We start from the raw sequence: 19342 nt of genomic DNA, 5'->3' as shown, positions 1-19342 counted from the left end.
GTTATCATTGCCAGCCATAACTGTATCACAGGAACATCAATTTCGAAAAAAAATGAGTTTTTATTTCATATGAGATTTTACGAAACAAACCTTTAGAAGTCTATAGTTGCGAATCTTGGCGAAAATTTGAGAGAGATCCTTCCGGTACTTATCAATATACATTGTATATAACAACAGACTGTTGATGCATTTTTGCCAGTGAAATACAGAAATTTATGATACTGATAAAACTTTGTATTTTCACTGCAGTGATAACGTTTTAAGTTTTGTTTTTTAGCATTATCAAAATGTAATAAAATGAAAATTGAATGTTTCCCGTTGAATATAACATATTTCACTCGTATGACAGGATATATCGATATTCTGTCACTCGTATCACAGGATAATTCGATATTCTGTCATACTGTACATGATATTTGACGGGAAACCATTCAATATCCTCCATATTTGTCATATGAACACATCAGCAAACTAATAAATCTTAATAAAGCTTTTACTTAAGAAGTTAAAAATAATGAACAAAAAAAATAATGAAAAAAGAAAAAAAAATTAATAAAAAAAAAGAAAAAAAAAAATGAAAAAAAAATCCAAATAACCCATGAACAGATGTATGAATGTACCAAACAATAAATAAAATGATCTGCCAGACAACTTTTAAACATTATGTCCTGTCATATAATCAGTAAAATCCATCAACCTTTTGGCAGCATGGGGACAACATTCATTCTACATTTAAACACATTATACACGACCCTGAGGAACTTCAGGAAATGTCCGTTTTCTGACGCGAACCTCGCTTCGTCCGTGTTGTTTTTAAGATGTTGTAGTTAACATATGAACAGTATTTATTGGAAATAAATGGGATGTAAAAAGCTCGGAAGAAACGATGAGATCTGAAAATAAAAAAACACAACTTTTATTTTTAATTTCATTTGTAAAATTCGTCCAACAGGAAATTTTAATAAACATTTTTATTTTGTAATTGAATGAAAAAACAAATTTGTTTAAATAGTTTTGCACTGTTATATTTTTATGTGAACATATGATGATATAATCAATGTTAAACTCATTATAACATAAAAGTTTATATATTATTTCTAAATTACTTTTTGAAAAGTAATCATTAATTAGATACTACCTCATTTGTGACAATATATAATTAAAAACATAATGCTACAGAGAAGATGATTGTTTTAACTTCCCACACGTTTTTTGATTTGTTGGCTTTGTATGACTATTTGTAACAAGCATACTGGGTATTGTCCCCTGCTGGCCGCTAAAGATAGTAACAGTGACCTTGACCTTGACCAAAAAACCCTGAAACTCGAACTTGTTTGAGATATAGAGGATATCTAACAGTGTTTTCAGTAATACCAAATATATTTCACGAGTGGGGCTAATATTTTGATATTCTGCGCACTCGTGAAAAATATCTAAATATTAGCCACGTGAGTGAAATATATTTGGTATTACTGAAGACACTGTTAGATATTCTGTTTATTACATTTTTTATCAACGAAAAACCTACCCCGTATGCTAACTAGGCCTACAGCGATCATTTGTAAACAAAAAATGTAGTTCCCCCTGTCCAGGTGCTGAGATATATGTCGGGCTTTCTGATTGGTCAATTATTTTGGTATTTTCTAATCATTAATTTGATTGGTCAAATCAGCAAAAGTGATATTTTTCACTAGTGATAAATATGATATCACTTTTATAAAATGAATAATTTTTGATATTTCACTGGTAAAAATGTAATAAATTACTGCCCTTTATCCTTGAGTGAAGTTTGATCGAAATACCTCAAGGAATGAAGCCGCTACAGTGCGGGACAAACTTTGGCAATATGTACATGTACATATGACATATAGTATGTACAAGGCGAACCGAGATGTTTCATCGGTAGGGAATTTAATGATATGCAAGTTTTGACCTTCAGGAACTAATCAAGATCCAACTTACTGCCACTTAACCGGACTTTCTCCTGGGTGAAAAATGGATCAAAATTCACCTATTTTTAACTTAAAATTCTCCCTTTCTGTGTTGTTAAACCTTTTTCAATATCATGCCTATGTTTCTGTCTTCATCAGATTTTTAGGGACCACTGAACCAAATCAAAAATAGATTGTGTGTAAGATTTAATAGGAAGGTGAATGTATCGGGGCCTACTGATTGGATATTCAGGTGAGAGAAGTTTCCAAAGTTTTAGGTGTGGGCTGGGCAATACATGTAGATGTAAAATACATGTATATAGACAAAAGTTTCTTTTTTTCTAGCCTGTTTTTGTCAGGGGAGTTAATTAAGTGTGTATTTTGTTGTAAATTTAGATGATTTTTTGGTGTTGAAATCAATACAAGATGGCGGCTCCCATATAAAAAAAAGTTCAAATTGGTAGAATTTTTAATCATTCCATTTAAATTTACAGGTTTCCGAATTCAAAATTATGGCTAGTGGACCAGTGTTGAAAACTCCATTTAAGCAGTACAGTGGTAAACGTTAAAATTATCGTCTATGGGAAATCATTTTGTTCCATGATTCCAATAGGTTTGCTTCTCCACCTCGGAATAAAAAATGAATCGATTCTGTCTCATTTTAGTGAAGAACTGCCGACTTTTGTTAATTCTAATCATAACATGCCATTGGTATCACTATTATGACTGTCTATTTGTACATGTAAAGCCTTTAGTTTAGGGAAATAGTTGATCTCATAAGATTTTTTAAAATCCTTCAAGTCAATTAAAGCCCTGTGTCATATAAATATCTCTATGCTAAAATGACTAGGTGAATGTGTAGCCATTTTGCTTTCCAACACATCATGAAACTCTCTCTGCCCCCTCCCCCAAGTCCTGCACCCACCATCCCTGCCCCTCCCTTCCCTGCTCCCCCCTCCCTTCCCTGCTCCCCCTCCCTTCCCTGCTCCCCCCTCTCTTCCCGGCCCTGCCCAGCTCCTGCCCAGCTTCTGCCCTGCTCCTGCCCTATACAGTAAATGTTAATTTACCTGGAAGCATCGAGGAATTCTACAGATAGTAAGATTTTCCATTCGTCCTTTTTTTGTGAATATCTTGGTTCGAGTGGCGACTCCTGGTCCAAGTCCAAGTCTATTAGGTAATGGCATTTACTGATATCAACCTGAAAATATCAATCAACACATAATTAGGATTTGATACAGCATCACAAAAATATACAACTTTATTTTTTCCTGTATGTTTCCACTGTGGGTGACGAAAATGTACCATTTTTAAACATTTTGTGAAATATTTTGAAGTTGCTATGATTTTCTTTATTTGTTTGCTATAAGTACTGCTAAATCAACAGTAAGGGTAATTTTAAGGATTTGTAGTAGCTGGTGGCTAGCTCAGTAGAATAGGAATTAAACATTTCATTGTTGTTTTGTTCTTTTTTTTGTTTTGTAAGGACGTTTTTTGGACTTAGATAGCTGGTGGCTGGCTCACTAGGATAGGAATCAAACATTTCATTGTTGTTGTTTTCTTGTTTTGTTTTGTAAGGACGTTTTTTTACTTACATATCTAGATTTCTCCTCCCTGTTCATGTCGTTCATGTGACTAGGGATGACACTGGTAGCATCCGGGCCTGTCTGGAAAGGTTGGGGTAACTGACCCTTAAAGTCAGACTCAATGAACTTCAGTTTCCAGCTTCCAACATATAAACAGACATTAACTCTCAAACTGATCCCGAGAATTTTATCAAACTTTCCATTTTATCCCCGTTCCGTACCTGACAAATCTAATTATTATCTTATCCAATAAGATAACATTTTAACTGATGTCCAGGCTGAAACCATACAATCACATTTCCAATTCACATGGTCAAAACAGTAGACCTTTTATCATTAATCAATAATTACCATTGATAGGTGTGATTAAGAGGTCAGTCGACCATATAAAAACATAATTGTAACGCTTCGCCCCCTTACGATTCACGATTCGGCCTAGTTCATCTGTAAAAACAGGGACCATAGGAACTGAGTATTGGACGCTATAAAAAACGGGTCAGTTTTCCGCTTGAAATTGATACAAAATAGGGGTGTATAAGGTCACAATTACAAGCGTGGCGGATTGAGTGAATTTGGCTGTGTAAGCCTGGAGAATTTTTCATGAATACAACTTGAGCATCAGAACAAAATTAGTGAAATACAAGTGTGATAGTTTTCTTTTAGATAAAATTGCTATGATTACTCACTTTTCACCAGGAAGAAAAAAACTGCTTGGGAAGCGATACCATTCCTTGCCCACACAGATGTTGACTGGTTTGTCGGTGGAGAGCGTATGGATTTTTGGATCAGCAGCAATCTTGTTAAGCCCAACATACAGATCTAGTGGGGCGTGGTAACCTACAAAATACACCAATAATGACGTCCTATATACAGTGGGGCGTGGTAACCTACAAAATACACCAATAATGACGTCCTATATACAGTGACAGTGGGGCGTGGTAACCTACAAAATACACCAATAATGACGTCCTATATACAGTGGGGCGTGGTAACCTACAAAATACACCAATAATGACGTCCTATATACAGTGGGGCGTGGTAACCTACAAAATACACCAATAATGACGTCCTATATACAGTGGGGCGTGGTAACCTACAAAATACACCAATAATGACGTCCTATATACAGTGGGCGTGGTAACCTACAAAATACACCAATAATGACGTCCTATATACAGTGGGGCGTGTGGTTACCTACAAAATACAGCAATAATGACGTCCTATATACAGTGGGGCGTGGTAACCTACAAAATACACCAATAATGACGTCCTATATACAGTGGGGCGTGGTAACCTACAAAATACACCAATAATGACGTCCTATATACAGTGGGGCGTGGTAACCTACAAATACACCAATAATGAGTCCTATATACAGTGGGGCGTGGTTAACCTACAAAAATACACCAATAATGACGTCCTATATACAGTGGGGCGTGGTAACCTACAAAATACACCAATAATGACGTCCTATATACAGTGGGGCGTGGTAACCTACAAAATACACCAATAATGACTTCCTATTATACAGTGGGGCGTGGTAACCTACAAAATACACCAATAATGACGTCCTATATACAGTGGGGCGTGGTAACCTACAAAATACACCAATAATGACGTCCTATATACAGTGGGGCGTGGTAACCTACAAAATACACCAATAATGACGTCCTATATACAGTGGGGCGTGGTAACCTACAAAATACACCAATAATGACGTCCTATATACAGTGACAGTGGGGCGTGGTAACCTACAAAATACACCAATAATGACGTCCTATATACAGTGGGGCGTGGTAACCTACAAAATACACCAATAATGACGTCCTATATACAGTGACAGTGGGGCGTGGTAACCTACAAAATACACCAATAATGACGTCCTATATACAGTGGGGCGTGGTAACCTACAAAATACACCAATAATGACGTCCTATATACAGTGGGGCGTGGTAACCTACAAAATACACCAATAATGACGTCCTATATACAGTGGGGCGTGGTAACCTACAAAATACACCAATAATGACGTCCTATATACAGTGGGGCGTGGTAACCTACAAAATACACCAATAATGACGTCCTATATACAGTGGGGCGTGGTAACCTACAAAATACACGCAATAATGACGTCCTATATACAGTGGGGCGTGGTAACCTACAAAATACACCATAATGACGTCCTATATACAGTGACAGTGGGGCGTGGTAACCTACAAAATACACCAATAATGACGTCCTATATACAGTGGGGCGTGGTAACCTACAAATACACTAATAATGACGTCCTATATACAGTGACAGTGGGGCGTGGTAACCTACAAAATACACCAATAATGACGTCCTATATACAGTGGGGCGTGGTAACCTACAAAATACACCAATAATGACGTCCTATATACAGTGGGGCGTGGTAACCTACAAAATACACCAATAATGACGTCCTATATACAGTGGGGCGTGGTAACCTACAAAATACACCAATAATGACGTCCTATATAGAGATTCGCTGGGGCGTGGTAACCTACACAATACAGTAATAATAACATACTTTATACATGTACAGTAACCTTCAAAATATTGATGTGATTAATTCCTGATTTTTAATCAATTTCCCAAACTGTATCTTTATGTCCCTACCTTGGTAGACAGCGAATATCCTCGATATAGACACAAGAGAAAATATCAGTGCTGACACCTGGGAAATCCAGTTTGTATGTTCAGTATAGTGCCTGGAAGTCTGGCTCGTAAACAAATAACACCAAAACTTCTGTAACAAAAGATAACAAAACTTTCTGATAAAATCATACAAAAAATAAATGAACAATATTTTGCAGTGAAAACACACATATCTTAAAATATCCATCATTTAACATTCAATATCTTTTATATTAAAAAAAAAAAAAAAAAAACTCAATGAAAAAAAAACATTTTTTTTTTTATTATTTTTAAAATATTGTATATTTATCATTTCAGTAACCATATTCATTTTTTCAATATTTATATATACATACTGTGAATGAAATTGTTTTTCACAAGGGGTTAAATTCATGATTACGATATTTGTCTTTTTTCTTTTTCACATTCATGACCATACATTACAAAACAATATGTATTGAGGAAACTTTCATGGCCAAATGACCTTCACAAATTTAGCAGGAATTTTTCTTTCATGTAGATATTCACCTTTTACAGTATAGTAATTAATCATGCTTACCTGTATATAGTCGATGCTCAGCGATCCACAGAGAACAAAAAATGGATAAATTGGGAACAGGAAGCGCTCCTCCTACAAAAGAACGCACTAGAATCTAAAATAACCATTAGATACTCCTATGATGAACCTTATTACCCTGGAGTAAACCAAGAGCCAATATATAAAAACTTAAAGGGACAGTGATATGGCTTACGGCTGGACAACAAAATAACATTGTTAGCATTCCTCTGTAACTGTTCAATAGACATTTATGGTTATAGGCTTATTACTAGGCATGGGCTTATTGACAAATACAATGGACAACATTGTATTTTATTTACAGGGCTCAAAGGGAATAATTTTACCAGGTGGCCTATTTGGCCACCAAGTCATAAAATCTAGGCGCCAATTGGAAAAGTTAGTATCCCGGCCAAGTTGTCTTACATTAAAAAAAAAAATGTTTTAATTCTTAAGTTCAGTGTAACATCTCTCTGTGACTTTTTCAATTGTGAATGTCATTTTAGAATTGACTGCAACCTTTGAAAGATTAACCAAATCATAAACTTACACAAGTTTTTAGTGGCCATGCAAGGTCAATAACTGGTCGTCAATGGTGAATCTAAGGCGCCATGGCCACTAAAATAGGCGCCACTTTGAACCCTGATCTATTATAATTTAAAAGTTACCAGGATTTGATTAATGACAGATCCAGACCCATCGACAGACATTTTGCCTATCTTAACAGATGTCTATTAAAGTAGAGATTATGGTACTGTTCTATCAGCTTACCTTGTGAGGTCTAGTGAAGAAAACGAGAATCCATATATACATAGGTAAAATAGCTAGCCATACTGGAATGTCTGAAACAACAGTAAAAAATAAAATCACACTTCAAAATGAATTTAATACATCACAATAGAAATATATACTCCTAATTACTTACCGTACTTATTCTCAAATAAGTCCCTCCCCAAGTCAGGTATTTAAGCATAGTATGAATAGTATTCAAGTCTGAGGAAGGCTTATTTGCGAACCACTTCTAGCTTATTATTTCAAAATTGATGATTCAGTAAAAATGAATAACGGGCTTATTTGTTGACAGGGGTTTATTTGTGGACAGGGGTTTATTTGTGGACAGGGGTTTATTTGTGGGCAGGGGTTTATTTGTGGACAGGGGTTTATTTGAGGACACATGCTTATTTTTGGACAATGGCTTATTTATGACAGGGGCTTATTGCAGATAAAATAAATATGATACACAAGAAGAAAAGTATAATCAAAATGGAAAAAAAATCAAAAACAAAAAACAAAAAACAGATTGGCAGTGATTTTAACAGTAGGATAAGTGTCACCTGGATATGGATGAGTGACTTTGTAAAAGATGATGATCCAACCACATTAACTACATTTTGGTTGTCAATAAAATTATCACTCAACAACCACACATACATGTACATATCTTATTTTTATAGAAAAGCTTAAATAATTTCATACTTATCATCTACTTCTATAAACATCTAAATCTTACCTGTATTTTTTAATTTCAGCAAACATTTTACAAATACCTGAAAACATAAAATGTACATATAATTATACGTTACAAGTTCTTCTAAAATTTTATTTTCACTTAAAAAATGTAACTGTATATTTAAATCAGTGTAAAAAGAAAATGAAGACACAGAATTTTCTCTCAGTACTACATGGATGTCCATGAAATAAGGAAATCTGTGAGCATGATATCACAATTTAAGCATGCAACTAAGGGGAGACAACTCTAATATGTTTACCGCTCTGTTAGTGATATTGATGTACAGTATTTCAAAACAAGTATTTTCCAAATCCAAAGTTTTAACCCAAAAATACAGGTTTAACACTGCAAAAAATTAAAAAAATTTAGGGTGTGTTGAGACATCCATACTGCATGTACAATGTAATTAAATTCCAGATTTAGTTGATTATATTCCAGATTTAGTTGATTATATTCCAGATTTAGTTGGGAGTAACATTGAGATTTTCACATACTTGATATAACTTACTGTTATTGGTAGACAAAGTAAAGCTAGGACAAACACGATGTTGAAATTGAGGAATCCGTTCAGGAAGTAGTACGAAAATGGTTCAACCCCTGAAAAAAAAATCAAATCATATCTATTACACCTTTTAAAATCTCATAGTTTCATTCGACAATACATGGATTTATTTAGAAATCAAATAAAATTGTGTATGAAAAAACAGTATTTCAGAATATTTAGGACATAAAGTCATGGGAAGCTTGACATTTAACCCGGACCACCAAAATCTTACCAGGAGTAGAACATGGTATGAATATGCTGTGGTGTGATTACATTATATATAAATCTGCTGTGAGGTTCACAAGATATGTATACTTATTACTTCAACAGTGGTCAAGTATGACCTTTGACCCTATACATTTGACTGATGACTGCCAAAGCCAGAGGGGGCCGCGATAGCTCAATCAGTTAGAGCACGGCCATGTCATTCAGGTGAAAATCTGAGGTACATGGTTTGATGCTGTTGTGGTTTTGTCCTTGGGCAAGACATTTTACCCCAATAGCTCTGGATGGCATGACAGGGGCTTTCCACATGTTGTACGGTGAGGTGGTCACCAACTACTACAAGGACAAACCGCCTCAAAATGACCCTGGCTGTTCTACTCAGCAAACAAACAAACATACAAACCAAAACCTGATTGCTCTGAAGAATATGTTACCATACTACAGAACATGTATATGACAAAACAGCAATATAGGGTATATATATAAAGTATATACGTCTATCATGGACCAAACTGGAGGTTACACTACTCTAAGAAATATCCCTTCAGTACTTCTCAAGAAATGGTGTTAACAAACTTCAACTGCCAAAATCCAAGATGGCCGAATGTCGACCATTTTGTTTTCCTGATCAGTCTCGAAATACAAAGGGCACAACGTTAACTGTACTAGGGACTGGGAGGAACTCATTAAGTTTGAGAATTATCTGCCATGTGCTTCTCAAGAAATAAGGGATAACAATGATTGTTTACAGATGGACAGACAGACCACGACGAAGAAGAAACACAATTTTTTCTCCATTTTAGGTAAACATAAAGATTGGAAAGTTCGACTCACCGTATAGATCTGGTCCATGACTGGTGAACACGTTGTACATCACAATGTTAAGTGGAGCTATCACCAACTTCAGGTAATGCTGGTAGTCAATTCTTATCATCGGCAACTGTCAAGGATTCCAAAATTTCAATTTTTAGAATTTTATAAAAATTTGATCTACATTTGTATATCATTAAAAAACATCATTAATTGAGTTAAAATATAATGAATCTAATTAAACTTTTTTTTACCACTTATTGATAAAACATCATTAAGTAACCAAAAAAGAGTGAGTCCAACACTATACTGTATATGTTGATTCGTATTAAATGGAGACATGTTGACATCTAAATTCACAGGATACAGCTGTTGGCATACAAATTTAATGAAAAGACATGTTGAGATCCAAATCTAATGGAGAGAGATGTTGACATCCAAACTTAATGGAGACAGAGCTGTTGACATCCAAATTTAATGGAGAGAGAGAGCTGTTGACATCTAAATATAATGGAGAGAGCTGTTGACATCCAAATTTAATTGAGAGAGAGAGCTGTTGACATCTAAATATAATGGAGAGAGCTGTTGACATCCAAATATAATGGAGACAGCTGTTGACATCCAAATATAATGGAGAGAGCAGTTGACATCCAAATTTAATGGAGAGAGCAGTTGACATCCAAATATAATGGAGAGAGAGAGTGAGCTGTTGACATCCAAATTTAATGGAGAGAGCTGTTGACATCCAAATTTAATGGAGAGAGCAGTTGACATCCAAATGTAATGGAGAGAGAGAGTGAGCTGTTGACATCTAAATTTAATGGAGAGAGCTGTTGACATCCAAATTTAATGGAGACAGCTGTTGACATCCAAATTTAATGGAGACAGCTGTTGACATCCAAATTTAATGGAGAGAGAGAGTGAGCTGTTGACATCTAAATTTAATGGAGAGAGCTGTTGACATCCAAATTTAATGGAGAGAGAGAGTGAGCTGTTGACATCTAAATTTAATGGAGACAGCTGTTGACATCCAAATTTAATGGAGACAGCTGTTGACATCCAAATTTAATGGAGACAGCTGTTGACATCCAAATTTAATGGAGAGAGCTGTTGACATCTAAATATAATGGAGAGAGCTGTTGACATCCAAATATAATGGAGAGAGAGAGAGAGCTGTTGACATCCAAATTTAATGGAGAGAGCTGTTGACATCCAAATTTAATGGAGAGAGCTGTTGACATCCAAATTTAATGGAGACAGCCGTTGACATCCAAATTTAATGGAGAGAGAGCTGTTGACATCCAAATTTAATGGTGAAAGCTGTTGACATCCAAATTTAATGGAGACAGTTGTTGACATCCAAATTTAATGGAGAGAGAGCTGTTGACATCCAAATTTAATGGAGAGAGATATTGACATATAAGGATTTGTGGAGATCCACAGCTGTCGAGATGTTACTACAGTTTCATACTTACTAGGAACACAGCCAGGCCAACTACGCTCCACAAGACAAACTCTTTCAATTTCCGTCGCCTCAGAAGTACATCTATGGCAATGGGAAGTCTGTTAGGAAGACAGAGAGACATACTTATATACAGTGTACTTTACGACTATCCTCAATATCCAGGGGGTAATAACATTAATGTTTGCTCTCGTCACCCTGGAATATGTCATGGTAAAAAAGCGGGGACTTAATCACCGCCATCTTGGAATAATGCAAAAAGACAAAATTTAAAATCTTGAGGTGCCACCCTTAAGTTAACTAGCATAAATTTTGAACTTGGTTTACACTCCTCTGTAATCTTTAAAAGAAATGAATCAGCTAAGCCATAGGTCAAGTTTTTCTTCTGATACCAATCAAAGATAAAGGCCAGAGTGCCAGCCACGTAACTTCTGGTGAAGATCTGTAGTGTATAGTCGATGCACCCTATCTGTGTTAGTTTGTGTTGTTGTGGTAGTGGATTTGGGCAAAACACTCTACCCTAAAAGGTCTGAATGGCATAAAATGAGTCTTTATCTGACAGAAATTTAACTCACCCAAGAATCCCTGCGAATGGCCACCCTAGTATTGCGCTGGCGGCAGTTCCCAGGATTGCCACCTAAAATGTCAAAAAAAATTCACAAATATTATCACGAAGAAAACAGACCACTATCATTGGATGCCTAGGGTCAATTACACTACACTTATCACAATAGCATAGTATAGTGTTACTTAAAATGATACGTGTAGCAAATAGTGTAGTGAAAGTGACTGTCCATGGTCATCCAATGATGAAAGGCCACTTGTGTTTCACAATACATATAAATACAATTTCTAACTTTCAATAATCCAGAAATTGTCCAAACTGATCTTTTGAGGCTAAAAGCATCTACACTTCTGGATGCTCCAAGATTTCCTTGATAGGCCTGTTTTGATTTGTCTACCTCCTTTTTTAGAGAGTACTGTAGCTAACCAGCGATTATCAAATTTTTGGTCTTATAATTAGCATATTTATAACTCTAGGAAGACAGAAGGATTTGGTCACCTGCAAGAAAAAGGCTTAGGTTATCGCTTTCACAGCATAAATATCTGTGTAATTACATGATATTCACTGAATACATGAATATGTATAAACTTTATTTTCATCATTTCAACGTCCAACAATTAATTGAGAAGAATAAAAAAAGAAAAAAATTTCAAATGATTCTAGCAATTTGTATAACTGTATTTTACTATTTATCAAATATCCTAAAGTAAGAACCAAGAACCCCCCCCCCCCCCCCCCCCCCCCCCCCCCACTAGTATAAAAGTTTAGCATGTAAGTTTAGGGACAATCTTATTAAACTCAGATGTTAACTATATCCACTTATCCACTTCATAAACTCCGTACGGAGTGGTTTACGGAGTGGATAGTGAACATCTGATGTACAGAGTTTACGGAGTGGATAGTGAACATCTGATGTACAGAGTTTACGGAGTGGATAGTGAACATCTGATGTACAGAGTTTACGGAGTGGATAGTGAACATCTGATGTACGGAGTTTACGGTGTGGATAGTGAACATCTGATGTACGGAGTTTATGGTGTGGATAGTGAACATCTGATGTACAGAGTTTACGGAATGGATAGTGAACATCTGATGTACGGAGTTTACGGAATGGATAGTGAACATCTGATGTACGGAGTTTATGGTGTGGATAGTGAACATCTGATGTACAGAGTTTACAGAATGAATAGTGAACATCTGATGTACGGAGTTTATGGTGTGGATAGTGAACATCTGATGTACGGAGTTTACGGTGTGGATAGTGAACATCTGATGTACGGAGTTTATGGTGTGGATAGTGAACATCTGATTATGGAGTTTACGGAATGGATAGTGAACATCTGATGTACGGAGTTTACGGAATGGATAGTGAACATCTGATGTACAGAGTTTACGGTGTGGATAGTGAACATCTGATGTACAGAGTTTACGGAATGGATAGTGAACATCTGATGTACGGAGTTTACAGAATGAATAGTGAACATCTGATGTACAGAGTTTACAGAATGAATAGTGAACATCTGATGTACGGAGTTTACGGAATGGATAGTGAACATCTGATGTACGGAGTTTACGGTGTGGATAGTGAACATCTGATGTACGGAGTTTACGGTGTGGATAGTGAACATCTGATGTACGGAGTTTACGGTGTGGATAGTGAACATCTGATTTTAATTAGATTGGTTTAGAGGACTTACTTATGAACCACTTTCATTTTCACTTTTAATATTCATTGAATTGAATTGGTGGCTTTAATTAATTACCGGGTAATACTATTTCAAAATTGATGATTCAGCAAAAATGATGAAGGAGATTACCTATGGTTAATTTGTGCATAAATACAGTGCAAGAGCATGTTATGACAGGTTCAATATCAGTTTGACTTTTTCAGCGTTGAAAATTAGCAGAGTTGGCGACATAATTTTGCATCACTGTAGAGTCCTTGAAAGACAAAACAGCTGAACTAATATAACTTACACTGTATTGCCTGAGAAACCATCCTCCCATCGATACGAAAGTCATGTACATGCAAAAACTGCTGGGTAGGAAGGCAGAGCTCGATATAAACATCCCTGTATTGAGTAATAGAAGGAAGAGCAGGATTCGTCCTGTGTTGGCTCCAAAATGTTTACACACTCCCCTGTATAAGACGGAAAAAAAAAAAATATCTGCTTTTAGTTTTTTTTTATATCAAACTTAAAGCACGAAAAAGTCATTCTTATTTTTAAAGTTTGAAATTATTTTATTCAAAGTACATGTATGTCTTATTTGAAAACATTTTTTTTCAGGTGGTTTTATTATAGAATAAAGTTGGTAATCAGAAAAATCAATATCTTTTGCATAGCCTTGTTGAGATTACTGCTGTGAAACCTAAAACCGTAACAGTTGTTGGCCTATCTAGTCAACGACCTAGAAATTAATATTTAACAAATAATAATTTTTGCTTGAAAACCTACCTCTTTTATACTACAAATTAAATCATATTTCACTGATTAATGACATGGCCTTTTGTTTGTATCTCCCTATTCTATCAGATTTAATAATAATCCATCAATTTCTGATTTCTGTCAGGACAAAACTCTAAGCTGAAACATGAAAACAATTTTTATCCTGTCAGTTTCATTTGGGATTATTTTTTCCAATTTTGCATGAATATGATGCTAATTTGATATTTGATAGCTATTAAATATGGATTTAATACAGCAGAAAAAAAAAATTAAAAAAAATTTGATTAAGTTTCTGTAGCTAATGAATGTCTATGCAGTATTTGTATTGACTCCCCTGTTTCATGAGTCATGTACGTTTTTGTGTATATTTATACTTTACCTGTAAAAATAGATTTCACATCCTGCACAGCACAAAGCTAATATACATCTTAGCAGGTAAAACAGGAGAATCTGTGATCAAACAAAAAAAAATCTTTTGAGAAAGAACAATGAAAAAAAAAAAAGAAGAAAATATAGAGAAGAATACATGGTTAGTGTCTTAAAATATAAGCTGTATTTTGGCGAGGGTTAAGAAAGACAAAAGTGGCGAGCCTTGGCAAGTTTATATTTTAAGACATTGACCATGTATTATATTTATCCTGCAAGTCATCAAAAATCAGCATTTTTACCATTTTTAAGTGAAACCATATCAACAATGTTCCAAATATGTTCACCTTTGAAATGTTTCACTTTGAAGTAGGTCAGTCGAATTGACACACTGCTAAGATCCTAAAATACAGGCATTTTCCTTCAGGGTCGATTACAGCAAAAATCACATGTGGTACTGTAGGTGTATTCTGACAATGCCAATGTCAGTTACAGGATAAATATTACTTTTAAGATCAATAAATCACACAATACTTTGTATCTATTTATTTACAAACAATCCTTTTATGTCACAAGTCTTGTATTCATTTGAATTTAAAAGATTATTTTTATCACACAAGCTCGTGTATGTATTTATATTTATAATCAAAATTTTCATGACTTTCACTAAATGGGCAAGCTTCTAAAGAGGTATAGTTACAAAGTTATTTTAGTCAAAATTAAAATTAAAAGATTTTTGTTTTGTTTTTAAGTCATATACCATAAGTTGAAAATCAAATGATTATACATGTTTAATACTGAAGTGAAATATATTTTTTCTATGAATTTTAGCACTAACCTTGTTTGCCTGGAATAGGCTGTTGTAGATTCTTATAGGAAGCGCATGGATCCACAAGTAGGCATAGGACCTTATAGCATACACTGGTGAATACTCCCATGTCTGAAACCCTGACCCATAGATAAGATAATGTACCTGTAAAATATAAGGGGATATAACTCATGTCTGTAACCCTGACCCATAGATAAGATAATGTACCTGTAAAATATAAGGGGAGATAACTCCCATGTCTGAAACCCTGACCCATAGATAAGGAAATGTACCTGTAAAATATAAGGGGAGATAACTCCCATGTCTGAAATCCAGACCCATAGATAAGGAAATGTACCTGTAAAATATAAGGGGATATAACTCATGTCTAAAATCCTGATCTGTAGGTATACATAATGTACCTGTAAAATTAAAGGGGAGATAACTCATATGCATGAAATCCTGATCCATAGGGAGAAAAATGTACTTGTAAAAAATAAGGGGAGATAACTCCCATGTCGGAAATCCTAATCTGCAGGTAGAACATGAACCTGTAAAATACAAGGGGCGACAACTCCCGCGTCTGAAATCCTGATGAGAGGATAAGATAATGTACCTGTAAAATATAAGGGGAGATAACTCCCATGTCTGAAATCCTGACTTGTAGAGAAATATACCTGTAAAATATACAAAAGGGAGGTAACTCAGAGGTCTAGAATCCTGACTAAAGGATGATAAAATAAACAAAGGGAAAATACACTTGGTCGGAATTCTTTGTCATAGCTTTGAGAATATAATGAAACAGGGCTTAAAGTGGATATTTCTACCAGGTGGCATATTTGGTTACATAGTCATAAAATCTAGGCACCAATTGGAAAAGTTGGTGGCCTGGCCTAGTTGTTAAAAAAAATCTCTTAATTCTTTAGATCAGTATAACATCTCTGTAACATTTTTTAATTGAGCGTCATTTTAGCAATGCATGACTGCAAGCATTGAAAGATTACCCAAATTGCAAATTTACAAAACTTTTTTAGTGGCCATGCAGGCGTCTTATAGGTCAATAACTGGTCGCCAATGGTGAATTTAAGGTGCCACGGCCACTTAAATAGATGCCACTTTGTGAAATATAATATAGATTACTATCTGTGTGTATTGATAGCGACTTACAGGCTCCCAGTAGTTGAAGGTTTCATCGCAGTCCCCAACAATGTTCCACACTGCCGCACACAGTCGTGCTGACAGGACAATCTTGAAGGCTGTATAAGCTGACGGAGTCCATGGCTGATGTTCTGGAGGGCTTGTACCACCAGGGGGCACCTCTACACTGCTTCTGTAAGAATACAATATTTCAAATTAAAACTATTTCAGTCTATTTGGTGAATAATTTAATACAGACAGGTCAAGTTTTTCGCTCAGTTGTGTTCCAGCATGAAGAAAGAGCTATCACAACCAAAAAGACATTAACACATTGAATATTTGAATTAAAAATAAAAAATATCTTCAATAAAAATATAGAAATTCTGTATACATACCTACACAATCTGTATTAAATAGGTTATAGATTATTTATTCTTGATTTCAGATATGTATATTTTGATACAGATATCTTAATTGATTAAGTAGAAAAAAAATGCAATGAAGTTCCCAAATAAAGAATGAAGTGTAGTAAGGGACGATAACTCGTTATTGTTCCTTACGGAACGTAATGATAGTATGAGCTAATTCGCCTATTTTGCCGGCTATTGTAGCGATTTGGGAGCGGAAAAAATGGCACATACAATTTTGATGGTCTTTTGAACCATTGTAAAACTCGGCTCGATCTAGGTCTGGATGTATTTGGTATCCCTGTGGAAATTCGTATTTATGAGATATTTTGGGTCAAACATGCCAAAATCGTCACTTTGACCGGTAGCTTCTGTTTAACCTGTCCTTAAAAATCAGCGTTTCAATCCAAAAATCTGAAACTCCAAACATAACAAGAAGAGATAGTTCTGAAGAAAAGCGTATCTTTAGTTTTTCTATATCTTTCATAGAACGGCCACAATAGGGTTTTGAAAAAGGGTCGTATTTTATCGAGAGGTGGCGGATGTTACGTCATGATCACCAGTCACCTAAATATCCAATCAGTAGGCCCGGATGCATTCACCTTCCTATTAAATCTTCTGCCCAAACGGGAAAAACCCACAATCTATTTTTGATTTGGTTCTGTGATCCCTAGAAGCCCTGATTTTGACATCATAATGATATACATGACATTTGTTTTTATCTTTGATCGTATATGTAATTATTTATCAATTAGAATACCGCGAGTACATCTGTTTCTAAGATGAACTTAGGGTTGATTGTTTGGTTGTTTTATCACCACGTGTATATATTCCAATCAGGATCGTTTTGAGGCTGGGTCTCCTTATAGTAGTGGGTGACTACCTCACTGAACAACAACACACGAGAGACCCTAACATATGCTTGCATAGATGCCAATTGATGTCTCATAATCAATTAATGTGTCATATTCCAGAAAACTGAAGAATTATGAAAATTATTACAGAGGTAACCCTCAAACCTTCAATTTCCTCGCGCCAGTATTAATATTTAAACGTATTTGAGAGTTTTAAATGAAAAGAAAATTAAGTGAAAGTGAGGAAATTAAGAGCAAGTGAAGGTATTTATGCTAAAGGAAAGGAAATAAAGGTTTTTGGGGTTACCAGTGTTATAAGATAACCAATAATCTATTTAGTGCCCAACTTAAAAAAAAAAATGACACAAATGTTCTTCAATGTCATGGGATTTGCAACTGATGTTTTATTTTCCGATCGGTCAGCCAAGATGGCCGCCACAGACTTATTTGCCTCTGACTGGTGAAAATCTAGATATTGTTTGATTTCGATTACCATTGGTATATGGTATATATTGGTATTAGGGGACTGCGAATTCCATTGCATGGGTATCATTGCCATATCAAGGCTTCTGATTTGTCGAAGTTTAGACAATGTATTTGGATGCAAAATGGTACATTTTTGTAAATAGGGGAATTTGAATTCAACCACATGGGATTCATTGCCATAGCAACCACTTTGAGGAATTCAATCGGTCAAATTTTAAATGCAAATTCAACCTCACAGATTTTCTTGCCATATAACCACGCTGATGCTTCTTATTGGTCGAAATATTGACATTGAACGATTTTGATGTAAACCAGGACTCGTGCATGGAACCTCTGAACTGAAGACGGACATTTCTGTATCACCCTCAGCATTTATTTTTTTCTGTCTTTCATGCTCATCCAGTGTTATCTTCCCTAACTACACTTCATTCTTTCTGTGACACTCCTTCAGGTGTCACCCCACTAGTATGCTCGACTTTAATTTACTCAATGCTCGACACTTCAGAAGGACAGCCTGATTATATTTTAGCCCGCAAATTTTGTACCTCAATAATCAATATAACTGGACAAACAGCCAGGAAGTTTCCATTTCAGAAAGGCATAGTTCCATATTGAGAACGTAATGCAAATTCAACTACAATGCATCACCAATCAGGAAGACGATTCGACCCCGAAAAATACATAATAATAAATTGGTCGAGTTGACAAAAGTAAGTTTTATGCCGAATTATTAAACGCAATTACATTTCGAAAAATAATAGAATAAAGAATTATTCACTACATTTATTTACATCTCTGTAAATGATATCAGACAGAAGTAATCACCTGTTTATGTCGAGAGCACCCTTATCTGTTTTCGAGTTTTTCCTTCTCTGTTTTGTAGAGGCTGACATCTTGCTGCGCCGCACCCGCTCATCGGCGAGTGCGGGATTATATTAAGTGAAATCCCGAAAAATAAAATTTTAAAATGTTATAAGCAATTTTACAAGATAA

At 35.3% G+C, this 19342-nt stretch overlaps 1 protein-coding gene across 1 annotated transcript; it reads right to left on the bottom strand.

Moving 5' to 3' along the window:
• Positions 1 to 340: 340 nt before the first annotated feature.
• LOC117342455 (alpha-1,2-mannosyltransferase ALG9-like) lies at positions 341 to 19264 on the bottom strand. Its single transcript, XM_033904616.1, has 17 exons — positions 19175 to 19264; positions 16633 to 16795; positions 15496 to 15630; positions 14671 to 14741; positions 13822 to 13984; positions 11855 to 11916; positions 11293 to 11380; positions 9842 to 9947; positions 8747 to 8835; positions 8239 to 8275; positions 7500 to 7570; positions 6732 to 6803; positions 6155 to 6284; positions 4201 to 4351; positions 3524 to 3653; positions 2999 to 3129; positions 341 to 893 (listed from the first exon to the last, which is right to left on the bottom strand). The coding sequence occupies exons 1-17, from the start codon at positions 19240 to 19242 to the stop codon at positions 764 to 766; spliced, it is 1797 nt and encodes a 598-aa protein (XP_033760507.1). The 5' UTR covers positions 19243 to 19264; the 3' UTR covers positions 341 to 763.
• Between the last annotated feature and the right edge of the window lie 78 nt (positions 19265 to 19342).

Source organism: Pecten maximus, chromosome 14, assembly GCF_902652985.1.
Source record: "Pecten maximus chromosome 14, xPecMax1.1, whole genome shotgun sequence".
NCBI classification, from domain to species: Eukaryota; Metazoa; Mollusca; class Bivalvia; order Pectinida; family Pectinidae; genus Pecten; species Pecten maximus.
Note: the sequence above shows the minus strand (reverse complement) of the source record. Positions and strands in the feature narration are given on the sequence as shown.

Coding starts and splice junctions, on each gene's coding strand:
- LOC117342455 (XM_033904616.1), bottom strand. CDS start 19,242: ATGTCAGCCTCTACAAAACAGAGAAGGAAAAACTCGAAAACAGATAAG. Junction 16,796..19,174: donor GGTGCTCTCGACATAAACAG/GTGATTACTTCT, acceptor GTATTCTTACAG/AAGCAGTGTAGAGGTGCCCC. Junction 11,381..11,854: donor CCATTCGCAGGGATTCTTGG/GTGAGTTAAATT, acceptor TCTTCCTAACAG/ACTTCCCATTGCCATAGATG.